The sequence below is a fragment of the Puma concolor genome, chromosome A1 (genome assembly GCF_028749965.1).
Source record: "Puma concolor isolate L17-30 chromosome A1, mPumCon1.1.hap2, whole genome shotgun sequence".
NCBI lineage: Eukaryota > Metazoa > Chordata > Mammalia > Carnivora > Felidae > Puma > Puma concolor.
This window is the reverse complement of record NC_141667.1, coordinates 240,862,298-240,880,830: the sequence shown is the minus strand read 5'-3', so window position 1 is coordinate 240,880,830 and position 18,533 is coordinate 240,862,298. Positions and strand designations below refer to the sequence as shown.

Genomic DNA, 18,533 nt, shown 5'->3' with positions numbered 1-18,533 from the left:
TCTAGAGGTCAACCTAGCACCAGAAGTCAAAATATTTCCATCGTAACTTCAATGAAGTTAAATTTTTATTTAAAACTGGAGAAAATAAAGTGTTAACAATTATCACTGAACGGCAAAATATGGGTGGTTTTAATTTCTTCATATTTATACTTTTGAAGTTTTATTCAAGAGGAGCATTTATTAATTAAAAAAGATAAAAGACAATGGAAAAGTGGGAACCCTTGTATACTACCATGAGATTATAACAAGTGCAGCTGCTATGGAAAACGTTATAGTGCTTCCTAAAAAAATTAAAAATGGAATTACTATATGACCCAGCAATCCCCCTTCTGGGTATATATTCGCAGGAAATGAAGGCAGGGACTTAGATATCTGTACATCCATGTTTACAGCAGCATATGCACAAGAGCCAAAAGGTAGAAGCAATTCAAATGTCCACCAGTGGATGAAAGGATAAACGAAATGTGGTGTGTACATACAATGGAAAACTATTCAGCCTTTAAAAGGAAGGAAATCCTTTCATATGCTACAGTATGGATGAATCTCAAGGACAGAATGCTAAGTGAAATAAACCCGTCACAAAAACACAGATATAGGATTCCACTTATGTGAGACGTCTAAAGTATCCAAATTCACAGAAAAAGAAAGTAAAATAGTGGTTGCCAGGGGCTGGGAGGAGGGAAAATGGGAAGTTGTTGTTCAACGGGTACAGAGTTTCAATGTCGGAGGAGAAGTTCTGGAGATTTGCTGCACAACAATGTGAATGTACTTAACACTACTGAACTATACACAGTTAAAATGGTTTTTAAAAAAGTAAATTTTGTTACTTTTTTGCCACAATTAAAAATAGAAATAATATATTTTCTTTTTAAGGATTACTGTGGCATTTAAATTGTGTTTGAACTTGATTCTTCTAGAAGGTAAAAGAGGGTAGAATTCATGCAAGAACTAAACTCCATATGAACCAGAACTCAGAAATAAATTGTAAGGGACTAAAAGGCTTGTAGATTCTGTAGAAGGAGTTAGAAAATCATTTTAGCCAGTGTCATCCCAGTTGATTCATGTAATAACCTAGGCCTTGGACTTCTAATTACACACACTGGATAAAACATACATTTACCTCTGCTCCCTCCAAAAACCTCAATAAAACCAAACTAAAGGACTCTTTAAAAACTATATGGGGTGCCTGGGTGGCCCAATCAGTTAAGTACTTATCTGACCCTTGTCGGCTCAGGTCATGATCTCAAGGTTTGATGATCATGATCTCAGGTCATGATGTCAAGACGGAGCCCCACATTGGGCTTTGTCCTGACGGTGTGGAGCCTGCTTGGGATTCTGTCTGTCCCTCTCTCTGCCCCTACCCACTCACTCTTTCAATGTCCCTCTCTCTCAAAATAAATAAACTTTTATATGTATACATAGATATATACATATAGATATATAGATGTAGACAGATATATAGACATAGATGACAATATAGATGGTGTAGATACAGACACAGACACACACATAAACGCCCACAAAGTCAAAGACATCACGAAGTTACAATGGACAAAAGATCTAATTTTGTGGGACACGGAAAAGAACACAAAAGTGGTACGGTAAATGACTTGACGGGGTAGAGAGAGCTGAGATTTAAGTGTGGGGAAAGGAAAGCCAATGAGAAGCAAGTCTCCCAAGAGACCGGGCAAAGGTCAGAATCTGCAGACACCAGATAGGACAGATGGCTGAGAAAGGAGCAAGAGCCAAAGAGTACTGAAGGTCAGAACAGCCTGGGAGCTAATGAATCTCCTCCCCTCCCCACTCGCAGAACTCACGAGACACGTTAGAGGCAGAGAGAGAGAGACGCCATGCTGCTGAAAACAGGGAGTTAAGATAAAGCGCACATACTTTAGAACCCCCCCCCCCCCACCCACCCACACACACACACACACACACACACACACACACACACACGCACCTCCGGGCACTTTCCTTTGATCAGGAACAACAGTGCCAGATGGAAACTGGCAGATTCTTTTCCGGGCAAACTGAAGAGTCCAAGAAAGGAGACGAGCAGACATGGATACTTAGACACGGCACTGCCATTTCCTGTCCTCTAACCAGGCTCTGCCGCCCTGGCACGGAGGCCCACCTTGGACTTCCTGAGTGCCCCAGGGACCATGCTAACTACACGCGGGCAGATCAAGTTGAAGCTCTACAAAATTCTTGTATTAAGTTAACTGCAAATATGAAAATGGAGGAACACATGTCCAACAGCACAGCTCATATTCCGCAGTGGGATACTAGGTCGACCCTAAAAATCATTCCTAATGTTTTTGAAATGGGAAATAAAAGGATAGAATACAAAAAAAATTTATTAAAGAGTGGCCCCAGACCTTTTTTGCTTGACAGCACAGTGAGTTGTTTTTTTTTTAATGTTTTTATTTATTTTTGAGACAGAGAGAGAGCATGAGCAGGGGAGGGGCAGAGAGAGAGGGAGACACAGAATCTGAAGCAGGCTCCAGGCTCTGAGCTGTCAGCACAGAGCCTGACGTGGGGCTTCAACTCACAAACTGCAAGATCATGACCTGAGCCGAAGTCGGATGCTTAACCGACTGAGCCACCCAGGCGCCCCAACAGCACAGTGTTTTAAAGTCCTGAATACCTTCCACCAAAGACTAGGTCCAATTTGCCGAAGGATCCACCTCTTTGCTACTTTACTCTCTCCCCTGGGTTACCAGCCCAACCCCCTTGCACACCTGAATTTGAAGACCTCTCAGAGAGTATGTAAGTTAAATGTACTACAGAAAGAAAGAGAACTCTCCCCATTCACCCCGCAGGACAGCTGGGGCTCTGATTGCCTCCACTGGCCCTGTCACTGCACCCACTTCCCCCCCTCGCCTGGGCATCCTGAAGTTCTCTTCCCTCAGGCTGGTGGTGACATTGGGACTTGGTGGGCGGGGAGATACTCAGGGGAGCAGAGGACCCACCTAAGCCTCAAGTAGTGTTGATTTCACCAAAGTTTACACTTGAGTATCAAGCCTTGGCTCACTTAACACGTGTACTTTGTTTGTCACTGTTGGAAACCTCACAGGCGGACGACCAGACAAAACAGAATTCATAACATTCTTGAGTCCACCCCCAATACCAAATAAGCCTTCACAGCCCTACTTTCACTGTTAACACGTGCGTATCCACATGCACAGAAGCGTGCCAGATCAAGGTGTCAGCGTGTGTCCTCAAAATGTTCAACAATACTCACTCTTATTCCTACCATTCAGAGACAGTCGAAATATTCTTATTTCTCCCCAATGTGTTGAATGTACAATTAGCATATACACCTTTTACAAATCAGATAAAGCAACACGACTTCTGTTTCGGAAGGGAAATAAATAATTGAAATGAAGCAATCATTTGAACTGTCCGAATGACAGCCAAGTGACAGCATGATCTGTGAACACACAGATAAGTCAAGTTGAATGACCTGGCTGAACCCATAGCCCACTGGTGTGAACTTTTGGCATCAGGACCTCAGATCCCTTCTGAACTTTTCCATGCAGTTCGGTTTAGTCAACCCACTCCCTGTCCCCCACTTCTAGGAGGGTTTCAATTAAACCACCAAAGACAGGTTTTTCTAGGATAGATGTCTCTCCATTTACTTTTTATTAACTGTCCTTCAATAACATTTTTTTAAAATTCTCCATGAATGTATTTCACATTCTTTTTATATTTATCCCTAGTTTGCTTTACATCTTCTGTAGCAAATTTTTTACTGTTTTCAAACTATGTGTTGCCAATGTACAGAAATATAACTGGTTTTTTTTCAGCCTGACATATATTTTCCCCAGCCTTGGAGTTTTACCTACAAAATCTATGTTCAAATCTCACCTGATAATAGAGCATGTGCTATCAGTTCAGCTAGGCCTGCTCAACTTCTCCTGAAATCTCACGGCATGTTAATTATTACTCATACACTGCTGGTCCATTTCCCTTGGTGGGAACGAAAGGATAGTAAATATTTTAGGCTTCGTGGGTCATTTGGTCTCTGTTGCAACTACTCGTTGTAGAGTGAAAACAGCCATAGACAATACATAAACAAATGGGCACGCTGTTTCCCAAAAGAAGTTCATTCACGGTATGTTCCCTTAAGACAGCGAAGGTACTGATAGTTTTCCATCACTTCCCACAGAAGCAGAATTCCCTTGTAAAAGCTGTAAAAAGACAAAACCAGAACCCCTCAGAACCTAGAATCAGTAGAGGACAGCAATCTAAGCACAGGGACCTGGCCAAGGTTTGGTATGTTGGTAACCTACCAATCTGCTGTCACAATCCTGGGAACCAGTAATTCTGGCTGCAGTCAGCTCAGCTCGTGCGTGACGCTGCAGTCGTGTGGCAGGTTAGCCAGGGGCTGTTGGTCGAGGATGGCTTCACTCATCTATCTAGGGGTCGGTGCTGGTGTTGGCTAGTGCCGGCTGACAGCTGGGCCACGTGTCTCTAGGGGGCCAGACTGAACTGACCGACAGGATGAAGGATGGCAGGAAGGGTTCCCAGCAGCAAGTGAGGGTAAGTTCTCAATGCACAGGAGCTTTCCAGGCCTCTGCTCGCATCGCATTTGCTCTCTGTCCCACTGGCCAGTGAAAGTCTGTGGCCAAACCCAGAGTCGGGCAGTGGGAGCAGCAAAGTCACAACACAAGGAGGTGTGCAGACAGGGATAGAAGCAGTTCATGGGCATTTTGTGATTACACTCAGCTATTCTAGCCAAAAGGTACACAGGAAAACTAAAAGTTCCTTTCAAACCAGAACAGATCAATCCAGAGGAACCCAGATCAAAACTGAATTCAAGATATTTAAGCAAGTGTAGGGGTCGGGGTAGCAATTTAAACACATCCCCAGGAACCCAGTTATTAGAAATGCCTCAGTTCAAAGACAAGGAGTTCAGTTACTCAGGAGGCAGGAGTACAGGGCAGCTACCTGCTTTCAGGGATCACTTCTGGTGGTTTATTAAATCCTAATCTGTGTAGAAAGCAGATTCATTTTGGGGGGATTTGCATACGAGAATGACCATCTATAGGTAGTAAAGAGACGGCAATCCAGAAATTGTAAAGAGAAAGTTTATCAAAATACGATAGTGATTTCAGATTGGGACTCATGTAAAACAAGGCAGTTTGTCCTCTGCCTCAGAGTGGAGCGGTCCCTGAGATATCAATATGGCTCATGCCAGGCAGCCCTGGTCTGGTGATGGCGAAGAATGGCCTGTTACTACGTGGAAATGATGCTGGATCCAATTCCAAAAAGTCATGTCCCGATCTAGGAGTCCACATTATAACTTTTACCTGATTATTGTTTTTCTCTTAAAATACATTCAGTCTCAGATTCTTGAGACCTAACACGTGCCGAACATCAGGCATACAATGGAAACCAAAAACCAAGTGGTAAAGCAGCAGCTAACGAGGTTTTCTGAGGTCAAGCTACCTTTCTATTTTGAGATTTAAATAAGTTTAAAGTTTCTCATTTTACCACTCTTAGAAAACAGTCTTGCGTGACATCTTTTTAATTTTTTTTTAATTCTCCATGATCTCTTGGTATCGCATGAGTCGTGATAATTCCTCTCATCTTCTAATGTTGTAACTTTAAAAAATGAATCAACTGCACCAGTTTAAGTTAATTTTTACAATTTCAGAATCAAGATGTACAATTTCTACTCGTTTAAGATTAGTGTCTAATAAGTCTAACATAGAATTTTCATGCAGAAGTAGTAAGATTTCAACCATGTATTCCCTACTATAAGATGTTTGGAAGGATGGGACTATGGGAAGTGAGGCAAACAGCAAGGGTTGGACAGATGGTAGGGAGAGAGTGTACAAAAGACACGCCAAGAAGTACTTTCTGAGACTCTAGAAAAGGCTCCCATGACTCACTTAAAACAATTACTGAGCTGGTGCCCGGCTCTGGGGTCAAGAGGTGTGCATGTGGCTTCCTTCTGCGGCTGTCATGGCTAGCAGAGATCACAAACCACTTCAATAATGAAGGCACTGTGAGTATACTGCATAGTTTCAGTCCCCATGGAGCTCACAACCTAGTGTGATGAATGAAGAACATAAACCAGTGGCATAAAAGGGGGCATGGTGGGCACAAACCATTTTGACCCATCAGTCAACTCAACCCAATCAGGAAGATGCATTGTTTATACTTCTTGACGAAAAGGATCAAGTTGGCTCTCCTTACACTTGTGCCTCAGACGTGGTCAGGGACGTTCTAGTCTCGGTTCCTGAACGTACTAGGACCACAGCCAAACATCCAGTGCTGTTGACGTGAGCTAACAGTCTCTGTGTGCTGAGTGACACGGTTGACTTACTGAAAGCAGCAGCAGTAATTCTTTTTTGACTGAAAAAGCACTGAAACTCACAACTCTTCTACTGACCAAGGTATATGCAAAAATAAGGTTTGGACTCAATGCTCTTAACCTGGTCTCTGTGTCCAGGAAAGGAGCATCTGAAAATCTTGCGTAAGTAAGGGAAGCAGCTGGCTTTACTTAGGTGATAAGACCAAAAATGTAGTCTTCCCTCGGAGGGCAACATGACACCATTCAACCTGATTTTCCTGCTACTATTTGCTAGTAATAATTCCAGAAGAAAAAGGTAGTCAGTCACAAGATACCCTGAGATCTCTACTTCCTGCCAAAGAAGTACAACCAGTTCTGCATATTTAAGTGAACTCAGAGTCATGTGTAGATGGGCTACAAAAACAAAGCTACTGCTATTGACAAAAGGACCGTGTGTACACTTAAGTTTTAGATATGCAAGAATTCAGATGTGCTTTTCTTTCATAAGGCTGCTAACAGCAATAAATTATTTTGGTATTTTTGATGCAAAACTCTTACAAACTGGCTTTTAAAAGTTCAATCTAATCAGGCACCAATAATATTAAATAGTAGCCATGTATATTAGTCTTTTCAAAAAATAAACTATAAAGTAAGCACAGTCTTGTTACACGACTACAACTTCAGGTTGCACGTTCGTGGATATCCTCCAAGGAGAATACCTGCCTGAACGACACCATGTGTGAGACGGTCAAAACTGTGTTCAGTGATGGTCATGTTGGGTGAAGAGGTCACGAAAAAGGCCCTTTCATCTTCCGGAACATTGTATTCGTTTGGAGCCTCTATCTTTGACCTCCCTCATTCTTGGCCTTTTTCCTTTGGTTCCTGTTTTTATCCTGCCCCCTGTGATTATTCCCAAAACTTAGCCCTCCCCCAAGCTTAGCACTCAGCCTATGTAAGTTCACCTACTCTGAGGCCTTTAACTATCACAGTTGTCACGGTTCATTTGAGTCCTGGCATCATTAGATCAATAGGTCGAAACACACCGCGGGACCTCCTGTTCCTAAAACGCAATGCCCACACAGCTCCGGCTACCGCGTGCTGTGAGCCACCGCTGTCTGCCCGGGGACCACAGGGAGACCCAGACGTCCAGCCCCGTGGGACACAGCGAGGTAAGCTCACTCACTCACTCCGGCTGGAAGCCTCAGATGCCTGTTCAGCGACTCCACTCCCATCACACATCTTTACAACCCTAAGGGTCCTTTCCTCACCATCTGAGCTCCTTCTTCGGTCTTAATTTACGTCTCAGCCACCGCGGGTCTCTTTACCAGCTCCAAGGCACTGGAACCTCCACCAAAGGGAAGAATAAAATCACAAGTGTTTGAAGCCTTGAGAATATGATGACCAAGACCTCCTGAGAGCAAAAGAGCCGTGTCAAGTCCTCCCAGAAGGTGCCAGCTGACGTACCTGATGTTTTCCAAGGCATCTGTTACCTGCTGTTGTTCAATATCACAGAGTTTCACCCTGAAGCCTCCACTGGCAAACAACATAGCCCAGCTTCGCCCGATGAGTCCACTAAAGAGAAAGAAAGAAAGGCTTCCAGTTAACTTAATGGAACAGTTTTTCATTCCCAACCCAGAATGAAATTTTTAAAATTATACAGCACCCTGTTCTAAAATACTTAAGAATAGTTACACATTTTGATAGCTGTATTCATTGAAAACGTTGTATCTCTGTGTAGGAGCCCCTGAATTCTCAACTCCAGTGTCGGCATTAATATTATGCCTGGCGCACTGCCAGGTGTCAGGCAGTTACCATTAGTTCACACGCTGAAAGGAACATTACAGTAGCGCAGGGCACCTGGGGTGGCTCAGTCGGTCAAGCATCCGACCGCGGCTCAGGTCGTGATCTTGCTGTCCGTGAGTTCCGGCCCCGCGTCTGGTTCTGTGCTGACAGCTCGGAGCCCGGAGCCTGCTTCGGATTCTGTCTCCCTCTCTCTCTGCCCTTCCCCTGCTCATGCTAGCTCGCTCTCTCTCTCTCTCTCTCTCTCTCTCTCTCTCGCAAAGATAAATAAACATTAAAAAGAAATCACAGTAGTAAAGTGGTAGGGTGTCGTGAGGCAAAAGGCTCCTATGTGAACCCCCATTTGACCACTGTTTTAGGCAAGTCACTTAATGTGAAGAACAGAGATGTTACTTATTTGAGGAAGATGGGGGAAAATACTAACTGCTACCACCACCAGCATTTGAGCATATATTAGGTGCCAGGTGACATCGAAACTGAGGGCTGGCCACTGGGGTTAGCAAGATGAATGGGGGTGGGGACAGTGACAAGAGCAGTTCTGACATACTGGTACGGAAGGAAGCCTGCCTGCGTTTAAGAGAATGAGCCTCTAGATCTAACTACCAGTTCTAGAAACGGAGGGACAGGGGAACAAGTACATTAAAGGACGCCACATGGATACATGCAGCAAAATCCAGAATGTAGGAAATTTCACAGGACAAATGACTGTGTTCTTCAACAAGGAAACTGCAAGAAAATTAAAAAAAAAAAAAAAAGAGGGATGGAGAAACCTATAGATTGAAAGAAGGCTATATCAACTATAAATACAATGTGTGGGCCTTACTTGGACCCTCAAACCAAGTATAAAAAAGTTTTTAGGTAATCAGGTAAATTTTGAATGCTGACTGGATATCTAAAGACATTATGTGATGATAGCAAGGAATTCTGTTAATGTTTTATACATGATGGTGGTATCACAGTTCTATATTTTTAAAATACAGTTGATCCTTGGGGGCGCCTGGGTGGCTCAGTCAGTTAAGCATCCGACTTCAGCTCAGGAGTTTGAGCCGCGTGTCGGGCTCTGTGCTGACAGCTCAGAGCCTGGAGCCTGCTTCAGATTCTGTGTCTCCCTCTCTCTCTGTCTGTCCCCTGCTCACGCTCTATCTCTCTCTGTCAAAAATAAACATTAAAAAATAAACATTAAAAAAATAAATAAAATACAGTTGACCCCTGAACAAGGGTTTGAACTATGCGTGTCCACTTATATGCAGATTTTTTACAGTACAGTACTATAAATATATTTCTCTTCCTTATGATTTTCTTAACATCTCTTCTCTAGCTTACTTTATTGCAAGAACACAGTATTTAATATGCATCACATAAAAATACGTGTTAGTTGACTGTTCATATTATCAATAAGGCTTTTGCTTTGGGGGGAATCAAAGTTATACACGGATTTCCAACTGTGTGGGGAAGTCTGGCACCCTTGATCCCTGCATTGTTCAAGGGTCAACTGCAGCCCTGATCCTTTAGGTATATACGCTGACATATCTGTAGGTGAAAGGACACAATGTCTGGGATTTGTTTCAAATTAATCCACAGAAGGGATATAAATGAAACTAGATTAGCCCTGTGTTAATAATTGTTGAAACTGGGGTAAAAAGGGTACACAAGTTTTCACTGTACTATTCTCCCAACTTTAATATGATTTGAAACTTTTCCATAATATAAAGAATATGGATGGGGACAAAGGAATTAGAGACACAATAGACAATTTCATTGAGATTTAAGGGGAAATGTGGCAGTTACTGAAAGGAGAAATGCGGTCAAGTTGGGGATACTATTAGGCTGGAAGAAATACCACGTTCACATGCTGTAGAGTGGGATTTCCCGCAGACAACCCAGCACTGCGCTCTGAGGCCACCGTACCGATTGCCACCGCTTCGTCATCCTGACACTTGCTTAATGTTACTCAGGAAAAGGCAGCCCCAGTGATCAGGCAAGTGGAACAGCCTTGGAACTGGGGGTGTCTGAACAGAGGCAGGTAATCACTTAGCACCAAATATCGGGTAGGCAGCTGGACTACGCTCCATTTTTCTTCCAGCCTTGAGATCTTCCGATGCCACTTAGAATATCAAACGCAAGTTGCATCCCGTCCACAAACTGTCCTTACAATTTCTACTCTATACATTTTAAAAACAAATCAACAACACTCTCTGGGTTTCCTCTAAACGAGAAGCTCTTTAAAATGCGGTGCAAATGTCGGCAGCAACGTATTTCCCATTTTAGAGGGTCCCGAAGGGGCGTGTGGACAAAGCAGAGCATGAAGCGGTGGGGGCACTTCTCTGCGAGCACTTGCAGCCTCGCCAGGCGTGCCAAGAACGTACGGCCTGGCTGTTCCTCGCCCGACCATTTCCGGAGTTCCTACGCAGTGAGCCACCACCTCAAGGGGAGGAAAATGCGTCCCTTGAAGACAAACAGCAGGCTTGCTTACCCCTTCCTATAAACAGTGGCTTCCCCAAGCTCCACATTCCCACACTGGAACACGCTCACTGAATGTGCAGGCACGCACCTGGGACGTGCACATCCACCCCCACGGCAAGGGGACAAATGCGTAAGCAGGAAGCTCATACCGCCTGCCCTGCTATGATTAAGAAAGCTCTCTGTCTCTGACCCGTGAGTCTCGTGTCCTCTGCCAGCGTTCAGGAAAGAGCAACACGCTGAATCACTAGCTTGCAAGTAGGCAGAACATGCAGTGGGACGCACTGGTCTCAGACGTGGCGTTATTTCACCGCGGCGCCCACGTGAGCTGCTTTGCGGGAGCGGGGCTAGAAGAACAGTCGAAGCCAAGGATGGGCTCCGAGACGTTATCGTCCCTACTGGGTCTCCCCCCGCTCCCCCTCCTAATTCAGCTCATCTACAGTTCCGACTCTGAGTCCAGGGAGTGCCCCACACCGCCACAAAGCCCCCCTTCTGTGGGGCTTGGGCCCAAGCGATGGAAGGGAAGAGCACGGCTTGCCTCCAATTGACCTGAAAATCCTGTTAATGCCACAGAAGTGCTATCCAGGCTTCAAAGCCCTCGCGCAATGCTCACTTGAGCTGAGCCCTTGATACACACAAAGGGCGACTGAGAGGGGCTCCTATCTTGTTACAAGGTGTATTATGCAAAGGCCTTGGTTGAAACACGCTGGCGAAACAACTAAAACGACCTCTGCTCAACTTCTGGAAAGGGGGCAGGATTTATGCAGTAGACTTTACTCCGTATTCTTCTGCAATATTAAAATCTTTTAGAACTAATGTAAAATTTACATATTATGTATATATAAAGTTTTACTAAGCCCTCAATGCTCTAGACCTGCACTAATACGGTCGACTCTAGCCACGTGCTGCTATTTAAATTAATTGAACTTAAATAAATTTTAAAAATCAGGTCACATCTCAAGTATTCACCAGCCACCTGTGACAGGGCCCACCGGCCTGGACAGCAAGAGCGTAAGTGGAACATTTCCCTCTTCGCAGAAAGTTCTATTAACAGAGCCGTCGCCCTAGACCATCCGCCACAAGCCAGAGTTTGAAGGAGACCGTCCCTGCATAAAGACTTCTCTTCTCCGCAGACACACTCTCGCGCTCGCGCTCTCCAGAAAAGACTTCCTTCTCTTCCTTACAGACGTGTTCTCGCTCTCTCGCTCTCTCCAGAGCTGCAAGGCAGGAAGTTAAAAGGCCAAGTAACGTTCGTGCAGATGATCCCACGGGGCCAGCCACTGGCCCTAAACTCCTCGTCCCACTGCCAGTATCACAATGTTTGCGGTATGTGGCGATTTATTCAACCAGAAAGGAAGCCCTGCTTGCAGCCTCGGTCTAGAAGGGACAGGCCCGCGGCAGGGTTTACAGCGCGCGTCCACTCGGTGCCCGAATGACTGCTGCTCTCGCTGCACGTACGACACGCTTCAGAGAAATATTTTTCAGACCGAGAGCGCTCTTTCTTTGCCCTCTGCGGTTTGAGAAACTACCACAACCCTCCGGGGTGACTCGCCCGCCTGAAACCTTCGCCCGCCTCTGGCCGGGCTGACGCCCGCGGGGGTGGAAGCTCCACGGGGCCTCCAGGGCCGCGTGGGCCGCAGAGCCCTCCCTCGGCTAAGACCCCGCGTCCTGCGCCCGCACGCGGGGAATTCGGCCGAGAGGAGAGGACCGGCGCGGATATGCTTGAAAGCTTCTCAACTCATAATTCCAAATTAGTCCTTCAAAAAAACTACCGCAGGTAGACATTTATTCTGTTACACCCATAGTCTCATCATAATACAGATTTTGTTCCCAATGACCAAGGGATTTGTGTCCCACATTAGGCACCCCAACCCTAAAGAACTACACCAGAGAAACAAGCCCCCCAAAGTGTTTGATCTTGACAATCAAGGGGCTTAATTCCAGTAGAACCATAGGGCTATAGGTAACAAGAAATCCACTCTTGCAATCCCTACCAAAATAACACCAGTAGTCTTCATAGAACTAAACAAACAGTCCTAAAATTTGTATGGAACCAGAAAAGACCCCGAATAGCCAAAGCAATCCTGAAAAAGAAAACCAAAGCTGGACGCATCACAATCCCAGACTTCAAACTGTATTACAAAGCTGTAATCATCAAGACAGTATGGTACTGGCACAAAAACGGACACACAGATCAATGGAACAGAATAGAGAACCCAGAAATGGACCCACAAGCATACGGCCAACTAAACTTTGACAAAGCAGGAAAGAATAGTCAATGGAATGAAGACAGTCTCCTCAGCAAATGGTGAAAACTGGACAGCAACATGCAGAAGAATGAACCTGGACCACTTTCTTACACCATACATAAAAATAAACTCAAAATGGATAAAGACCTAAATGTAAGACAGGAAGCCATCAGAATCCTCGAGGAGAAAGCAGGCAAAAACCTCTTTGACCTTGGCCACAGCAACTTCTTACTTGACACATCTCCAGAGGCAAGGGAAACAAAAGCAAAAATGAACTATTGGGACATCATCAAGATAAAAACCTTCTGCACAGTGAAGGAAACAATCAGCAAAACTAAAAGGCAACCGATGGAATGGGAGAAGATATTTGCAAACAACATATCAGATAAAGGGTTAGTATCCAAAATCTATAAAGAACTTATCAAACTTGGGAATGGAAGCTGGTGCAGCCACTCTGGAAAACAGGATGGACGTTCCTCAAAAAACTAAAAATAGAACTACCCTACAACCCAGCAATTGCACTACTAGGCATTTATCCACGGGATACAGGTGTGCTGTTTCGAAGGGACACAGACACCCCCATGTATATAACAGCACTATCAACAATAGCCAAAGTATGGAAAGAGCCCAAATGTCCATCGATGGATGAGTGGATAAAGAATATGTGAAATCAAAACCACACTGAGATACCACCTCACACGAGTCAGAATGGCTAAAATGAACAAATCAGGAGACTACAGATGCTGGCGAGGATGTGGAGAAACGGGAACCCTCTTGCACTGCTAGTGGGAATGCAAAGTGGTGCAGCCGCTCTGGAAAACAGTGTGGAGGTTCCTCAAAAAATTAAAAATAGATCTACCCTATGACCCAGCAATAGCACTGCTAGGAATTTGCCCAAGGGATACAGGAGTGTTGATGCATAGGGGCACATGTACCCCAATGTTTATAGCAGCACTTTCAACAATAGCCAAATTATGGAAAGAACCTAAATGTCCATCAACTGATGAATGGATAAAGAAATTGTGGTTTATATACACAATGGAATACTACGTGGCAATGAGAAAGAATGAAATATGGCCTTTTGTAGCAACATGGATGGAACTGGAGAGTGTTATCCTAAGTGAAAGTAGCCATACAGAGAAAGGCAGATACCATATGTTTTCACTCTTATGTGGGTCCTGAGAAACTTAACAGAAGACCATGGAGGAGGGGAAGGAAAAAAAAAAAGAGGTTAGAGAGGGAGGGAGCCAAAACATAAGAGACTCTTAAAAACTGAGAACAAACTGAGGGTTGATGGGGGTTGGGGGGGGGTGATGGGTATTGAGGAGGGCACCTGCTGGGATGAGCACTGGGTGTTGTAAACACCCAAATTGGAAACCAATTTGACAATAAATTTAATATTTAAAAAAAGAAGATGTGGTATATAGACAATGGACTATTAAAAGAATGAAGCAATCAACATGTTGGAGAAGTGAACACAGTACGCCAAAGATGGCTTATGGGGCAAAAACAGACTCTGGTCTCTAGCTTAGAGACCCCTCCTCCGGGTTCTTCTTCCTTTGTTTGCTGCCTGCGTGAAAACCCCCACAGATATGGAAGCTGACGACTATAGATTACCCTCCCCACTTGCATTCGGTGTTAAATAAAACTCCAATCCACCAAGATCTCTGAGTGACGAGTGACGCTTGGTTTTTCCTTGGTTTTTCCGCTGGCATTCCAGCCTGGTTCCATAACAAACAGAACAATCAAAAAGAGTGAAATCTTGCCATTTGCAACTATGTGGATGGAACCAGAGAATATTATGCTAAGCGAAATCAGTCAGAGAAAGACAAGTATCATATGACTTCACTCATGTGAGGAATTTAAGCTACAAAACAGATGAACATAAGGGAAGGGAAGCAAAAATAATATAAAAACAGGAAGGGGGACAAAACATAAGAGACTCTTAAATATAGAGAACAAACAGAGGATTGCTGGAAGGCTTGTGGGAGGGGAGATGGGCTAAATGAGTAAGGGGCATTAAGGAATTTGCTCCTGAAATCATTGTTGCACTATATGCTAACTAACTTGGATGTAAATTTAAAAATAAATAAATAATTTTTTTAAAATCCACTCTTGGAGTGCCTGGGTGGCTCAGTCGGTTAAGCATCTGACTTCGGCTCAGGTCATGATCTCACGGCTTGTGAGTTTGAGCCCTGTGTTGGGCTCTGTGCTGACAGCTCAGAGCCTGGAGCCTGCTTCGGATTCTGTGTCTCCTTCTCTCTCTCTGCCCCTACCCCACTTATGCTGTGTCTCTCTCTGTCTCTCAAAAATAAACAAACATTAAAAAAAATTTTTTTTAAATAATCCACTCTTAAAGGGCCCACAGACCCTGGGGCCTAGCGCAAAAGCAACAATTTGAAAGGCACCTAGCATATGCAAAGGAGACTCACTTGTTAATCTTTTCTTTTTTGAGCTTCTTTATTCATTTTGGGAGAGATGGGGAGTGTGAGCAGGGGAGAAGGGCAGAGAGAGAGAAGAGAGACAGAATACCAAGCAGGCTCCACACTACCAGCACAGAGCCCTAGGCAGGGCTCAATCCCATGAACCACAAGATCATGACCTGAGCCAAAATCAAGAGTTGGACACTCAACCAACTGAGCCCCGAGGTGTCCCTCACTTGTTAATCTTAAAGCATCTGAGGAGAGGCAGGAACTTGTTGGGACTCTCTCGGGAGATGGAAGCGCTTGTGGGTGCCATTTTTGTGTTCTCCTTCTGCCTTGTTGGTGCCAGCTTTAGCAAGCACCAGTTTTATACACCCCCCAGCCTACTATCTTAGGTGGGAGTGCCCCATCCCCACCTCTACAGAATACTGGCTTGGCCTGCCCTGCCACGGCCAACAGGCACCCACAGCCCACACAGAAGGCCTGCCTAGCTCTGGTGGCCAGAGGGGATTGTGTTTCTGGGCCCCACAGGTCCGAAACAATCGGACACTCCCTGGCAGGCCATCAACCCCGGGCACTGCACAACAGAAGGCAGAAACACACTCCCAGTCTTCATGTGACAAGGCCTGTTTTCGTGTTCTGAAGCTTCAGTCTAAAAGGCAGGCTTTAGGCTTGCCACATAATCAGAGGCCACAGCAGTGCCCCCTGGGAACATGGGCAGGGAGACACCATATTAGCGCTCTACCTTGACCCAGCCACTGTTTGCTGATACTGCCCAGAAAGGAGTTTACACACCTGTCTAAAGCCACGATTTTTGCAACTATTGCCCAGGGGACACCTCCAGATCACCTGGTCTGGAAGTCATCAGGGTTTACAATTATATATATAAGACTATATATTTTTATGCACCTTAGAAGCTGTTGCTTGAGGATCTGGCTTACAATCAGCCTAAAACGAGGCACTGTCGGAGATCCCTCCTTTTGAAACACTGACAGGTCTTGGCATACTCTCAACAACTGCAACCTATGGAGAACAAAGCAGGGTGCTTTCACAAAGTTCCGATAAACAACAAGCTAGAGCAAGGCTGAACTATAAGGTTCATCTCCAACACAAGGCCAACTTTTCAAGACTGGGAGAAGTAGCTGTTTCACAAAATACAAAGAAACAAATACACAAAATCAAGCAGTATAAGAAGACAGAGAAATACGTTCCAAATGAAAGCATGTGACACCACCTCAGAAAAGACCTTAATGAAATAAAGATAACTAATCTACCTGATAATGAGTTCAAAGTAGTGGTCATAAAGATGTACACTGAACTCAGGAGAATGGATGAACATAGTGAAAACTTCAACAAAGAGGCAGAAAACATAAAAAAGTTCCAAAGAGAAGTCACAGAATTGAAGAACATAATAGATAAACTGAAAAATACCCTAGAGGGGTTCAACAGCAGACTAGATGAAGCAGAAGAAATGATCAGCAACCTGGAAGACAAGGCAGTGGAACTCTCCCGTTCAGGGCAACAAAAAGAAAAAATTTTAAAAAGCAAAGATAGCTGTTGATCTATGGGACAATATCAAGTGGAATAATATCCACATTATAGCAGTCCCAAAAGGAGAAAAGAGAGATCAATGGGTAGAAAACTTATCTGAAGAAATAATGGCTGAAAACTTCCTAGACTGGGTAAGGAAACAGACAGCCAGCTCCAAGAAGCAAAACATATTCCAAATAACATAAACCCAAAGACAGGGGCACCCAGGGCTCAGTCGGCTCAGGTTACAATCTCACCACTCGTGAGTTCAGAGCCCCACATTGGGCTCTGTGCTGACAGCTCAGAGCTGGAGCCTACTTCAGATTCTGTGCTTCCCTCTCTCTCTGCCCCTCCCTTGGTCACACTCTGTCTCTCTCTCTCTCAAAAATAAATAAACATTAAAAAAAATTATAAAAAAGATGAACCCAAAGACAACACACCAAGATACATTATAATTAAGATGTCAAAAATTAAAGACAGAGACTATTAAAAGCACAAGAAGAAAACAACTTGTTAGATACACAGGAAACCCCATAAGATTATGACCTTATTTTTCAGCACAACGTTTGCAGGCCAGAAGGGAGTGGCAAGGTATATTCAAAATACTGAAAGGAAAAAAACAAAATTCCAACCAAGAATACTCTACCTGGCAAGGTTATGATTCAGAATTGAAGGAGAGGGGTGCCTGGATGGCTCAGTTGGTCAAGCATCCAACTCTTGATTTCAGCTCAAGTTATGATTTCACAGTTTGTGAGATCAAGCCCTGAGTTGATTCTCTCTCTCCCTCTCTCTCTTCCCCTTCCCCCTCAAATAAACGTGGAAGAAAGAAAGAAAGAAAGAAAGAAAGAAAGAAAGAAAGAAAGAACAGAATTTTCCAGATAAACAAAAACTAACCAAGTTCATCACCACTAAACCAGCCTTACAAGAAATGTTCAAGGGACTTCTTAAAGCTGAATACAGGGGCGCCTGGGTGGCGCAGTCGGTTAAGCGTCCGACTTCAGCCAGGTCACGATCTCGAGGTCCGTGAGTTCGAGCCCCGCGTCAGGCTCTGGGCTGATGGCTCGGAGCCTGGAGCCTGTTTCCGATTCTGTGTCTCCCTCTCTCTCTGCCCCTCCCCCGTTCATGCTCTGTCTCTCTCTGTCCCAAAAATAAATAAAAAACATTGAAAAAAAAAAATTAAAAAAAAAAAAAAAGCTGAATAGAAAAGGGTCTAACAAGTAACAAGAAAACATATGAAAGTAAAGATCTCATTGGTAAATGCAAATATATTATAAACACAGTAGATTAACTGCTTATAAAACTAATATGAAGAGTAAAACACAGAAGTGGTACAATTAACTTTTAATAATTATTAAGAAATAAATAAAATAAAAAGATGTAAAATATGACATCAAAAACAGAACGTGTGAGGGGGTAAAAACATACAGTTTCTAGAATGAATTCAAATATAAGACTCTATAAACTTAAAGTATACTGTTATATAGAGAGTTGTTACATGAACCTCAAAGTAACCACAGGCAAAAATCTACACCAGACACACAAAGACAATGAGAAAGGAATCTAAACAAAACACTAAGGAAAATCACTCAACTACAAGGGAAGAGAGTAAGAGAAGAAGAAAAGAACAGAAAGGAAGTACAAAAACAGCCATAAAACAACTGACAAATGGCCATAAGCTCATACCTATCAATAATTACTTTAAATGTAAATGGACTAAATTCTCCAATCAAAAGAGTGGTTGAACAGATAAAAAATAAGGTCTATATG

General features: G+C 43.9%; 1 protein-coding gene across 1 annotated transcript in view; it reads right to left on the bottom strand.

Moving 5' to 3' along the window:
* Positions 1–18,533, bottom strand: part of CRYL1 (crystallin lambda 1) — a 130,864-nt gene that overhangs the window by 106,293 nt on the left and 6,038 nt on the right. Inside the window, exon 2 of the mRNA XM_025924970.2 lies at positions 7,769–7,876. Within this exon, the coding sequence (XP_025780755.1) occupies positions 7,769–7,876 (108 nt within the window). The remainder of the gene's footprint in view (positions 1–7,768; positions 7,877–18,533) is intronic.